The following is a 2,808-nucleotide window of genomic DNA, read 5'->3' as shown; positions in this document are numbered from 1 at the left end:
TCCTGCAACTGCCAGTAAGTGCAAGGCTTTTAAAAAAAAAGAAATAAATGCTTGATACGCTCAGCTGAAAACATGCCATCCCCGCAGGTCAAAGTTATCCACTTCAGCCCCCTGCTTTTATCCATGATGTCCCTTGGCCACTTGTATTCCCTCAGATGTTCAGTAAGCCCCACATCCATCAGTCAAACATATTTCAGGCACAGCTCTGTTGGGCCATTACCGGCAGCCAGGCATTTGAGGTTGAGGGGCAGCTCATCAGAGTGGTCAGGGCAGTCTGGGTAACCATCACACTCCCACTGGGCGCTGAGAAGGCATCGGCCATCAGCACAGCGGAACTCATCTGGCCCACATGAGCGGTACACTGCGTAAAGAGTGAGGACTGTCAACATAGTGACACACTTCGCTACCAAGCAGAGATCTTAAAGGGATAGCTCACACAAAAATACTCAACTAAATTCTGTCAGCATTAATTTTAAAACGAGTTTGATTACTTTTTCATCTGTGGGACACAAAAGCAGATTTTTAGTGGAATGTCCAAGCTGCTCTTGTTACAATTAAAGTGTTCAGCGATTTATACTGTCAGGCCCCAAAAAGGACAAAAAAATCACCACAAAACTACTATAAAATGTTGTCCACTTGACTTGAGAAATTCAGACATTCTGAAAAAATAAATTTCATTTTCCAAAGAAAGAAAGAAAGACACACGTAATATCCAAAATAATATTAAATGACATAAGGTGTTAGTAAATTATGACAGAATGTAATTTTTTGGATGAACTATGTGAACCTTGAAGATGAATATGAAACAACAAAGGTATGTGATGTTACTTTTCAATAAAATGATGTGCAGATTTCTTGGGTTAGATTTTCTAAGAACTAATGAAAACTCTCGTTGAATCTTTTTTGCTATGAATCATTTTCCTAGGCTTTTTATTTCATATTTTAACTTCTGTTCAATAAGTTCTCTAGTCTGCTTAGTCTGCTGTATGAACAGGGGTGATGTCCTGTGGAGAGGCTGTCCTTTCATGTTGTGAACCAAGTTCTCCAAGTTCTCCATCAAAAAGCCCACAGATGTTTCAGCTTTAAGTAAAAAATAGTTCTAAAACATTTTTTAGAAAACCCCAATAATTGAAGTACTTCTTAATTAAGAATGTATAGTACAAATAATATGAGCACAGAGCAGCCTAAGGCTCACAGTAGGGCTTTAATTAACTAAGAATTGCCTCACTTTTTCCATTAAAATACGGCACATTTTTACTATTTCAATGTTGATTTTTGTGGTATTCAGTTTACTTTATAAATAAAATTAGCTTTAGCAAATTCCTTAAGGGAAAAGCAGGTATCTATAGTGACCAAAGGTAGAAAAAATGCATTTCTCAACAGCTCTGCTTCTCGGTCTGTTGCTTATTCAAAGCCTACCCATAGGAAAGAAAAATCAAAAGTGAGATCGCTTTAACAGCTCAAATATTTATCCTAGACAGAAATGAGGTTACTTTAAGATCGAATGGAGATTTTTGCTTGAGTCTCCTGCTTCTCAAACTTGTCTCCTGAGACAAAAACTCTAGCAATCTCACAATGGTCTCCTTTAAAGCTTTAAAAGAGATCTCAATAACATCACACACTGTGCTCAGATATTTCTCCTTAGCTACAGACACTGGATCTCTCACATGTGTCTCTTTTAAAGCTTTAGAAGACATCTCAACAACATCACACACTGTGCTCAGATTTTTCTCCTTAGCTAAAGACTCTGGTGGTCTCATATTTTTCTCATTTAAAGCTTTAGAAGAGATCTCAACAACATCACACACTGTGCTTAGATTTTTCTCTTTAGCTAAATAATCTGGGGGTCTCATATTTGTCTCCTGTAATGCTTTAGAAGAGATCTCAACAACTTTACAAAGTGTGCATCAAATCAAGTACTTGAAAGGCACTAAATAAAGGGGGGAAAATCAGAACTCTAAATTCAGAGTTAAAAGCTATATTGACAGAGAAATTATGCAGAAATAAGGATAATGTTACTTTTTATAGGACAATGTTTATGTACTTGTACTTGTACTTATGTGGCTCATAATTTGTTGTTGGAAATAGTAATGTAGTGGATGCCTTAATCAAAACTGTTTACAGAAAATGCAACCCTGGAGCTTTCTTTGCTGAAAGGCACATGAATGGCTTATGACTCAGTCTTGATTATTAATTGATTAATTTGATTATTAATATATATTATATGGAAGAAATGTTTGAGGTCATATTGAGGCATTTGACTTGGTGCACACTTTGTAAAGTTATTGAGATCACTTCTGAAATTTAGAGGAGACAAATGTGAGAGCTCCCGAGTCTTTAGTGTAGGAGAAAAATCTGAACAAATTGTGTAATGTTGTTGAGATCTCTTCTAAACGTTTGAGACAAATTTGAGAGATCCAGAGTCTCTAGCTAAGGAGAAATATCTGAGCACAGTGTGTGATGTTGTTGAGTCCTCTTCTAAACTTTCGAGGAGACAAATATGAGAGATCCAGAGTCTCTAGCTAAGGAGAAATATCTGAGCACAGTGTGTGATGTTGTTGAGTCCTCTTCTAAACTTTCGAGGAGACAAATATGAGAGATCCAGAGTCTCTAGCTAAGGAGAAATATCTGAGCACAGTGTGTGATGTTGTTGAGACCTCTTCTAAACTTTCGAGGAGACAAATATGAGAGATCCAGAGTCTCTAGCTAAGGAGAAATATTTGAGCACAGTGTGTAGTTATTGAGATCTCTTCTAAAGCTTTAAAAGAGACAAAAGTGAGAGATCCAGAGTCTCTAGCTAAGGAGAAA

General features: G+C 37.0%; 1 protein-coding gene across 1 annotated transcript in view; it reads right to left on the bottom strand.

The window, feature by feature from the left end:
* LOC107746259 (low-density lipoprotein receptor-related protein 1B-like) overlaps positions 1–2,808 on the bottom strand; it is a 182,606-nt gene that overhangs the window by 51,890 nt on the left and 127,908 nt on the right. Inside the window, exon 52 of the mRNA XM_016560390.1 lies at positions 221–361. Coding sequence (XP_016415876.1) covers positions 221–361 — 141 coding nt within the window. The remainder of the gene's footprint in view (positions 1–220; positions 362–2,808) is intronic.

Source organism: Sinocyclocheilus rhinocerous, unplaced genomic scaffold, assembly GCF_001515625.1.
Source record: "Sinocyclocheilus rhinocerous isolate Xijiao unplaced genomic scaffold, SAMN03320098_v1.1 scaffold198, whole genome shotgun sequence".
Classification (NCBI taxonomy): domain Eukaryota; kingdom Metazoa; phylum Chordata; class Actinopteri; order Cypriniformes; family Cyprinidae; genus Sinocyclocheilus; species Sinocyclocheilus rhinocerous.
Note: the sequence above shows the minus strand (reverse complement) of the source record. Positions and strands in the feature narration are given on the sequence as shown.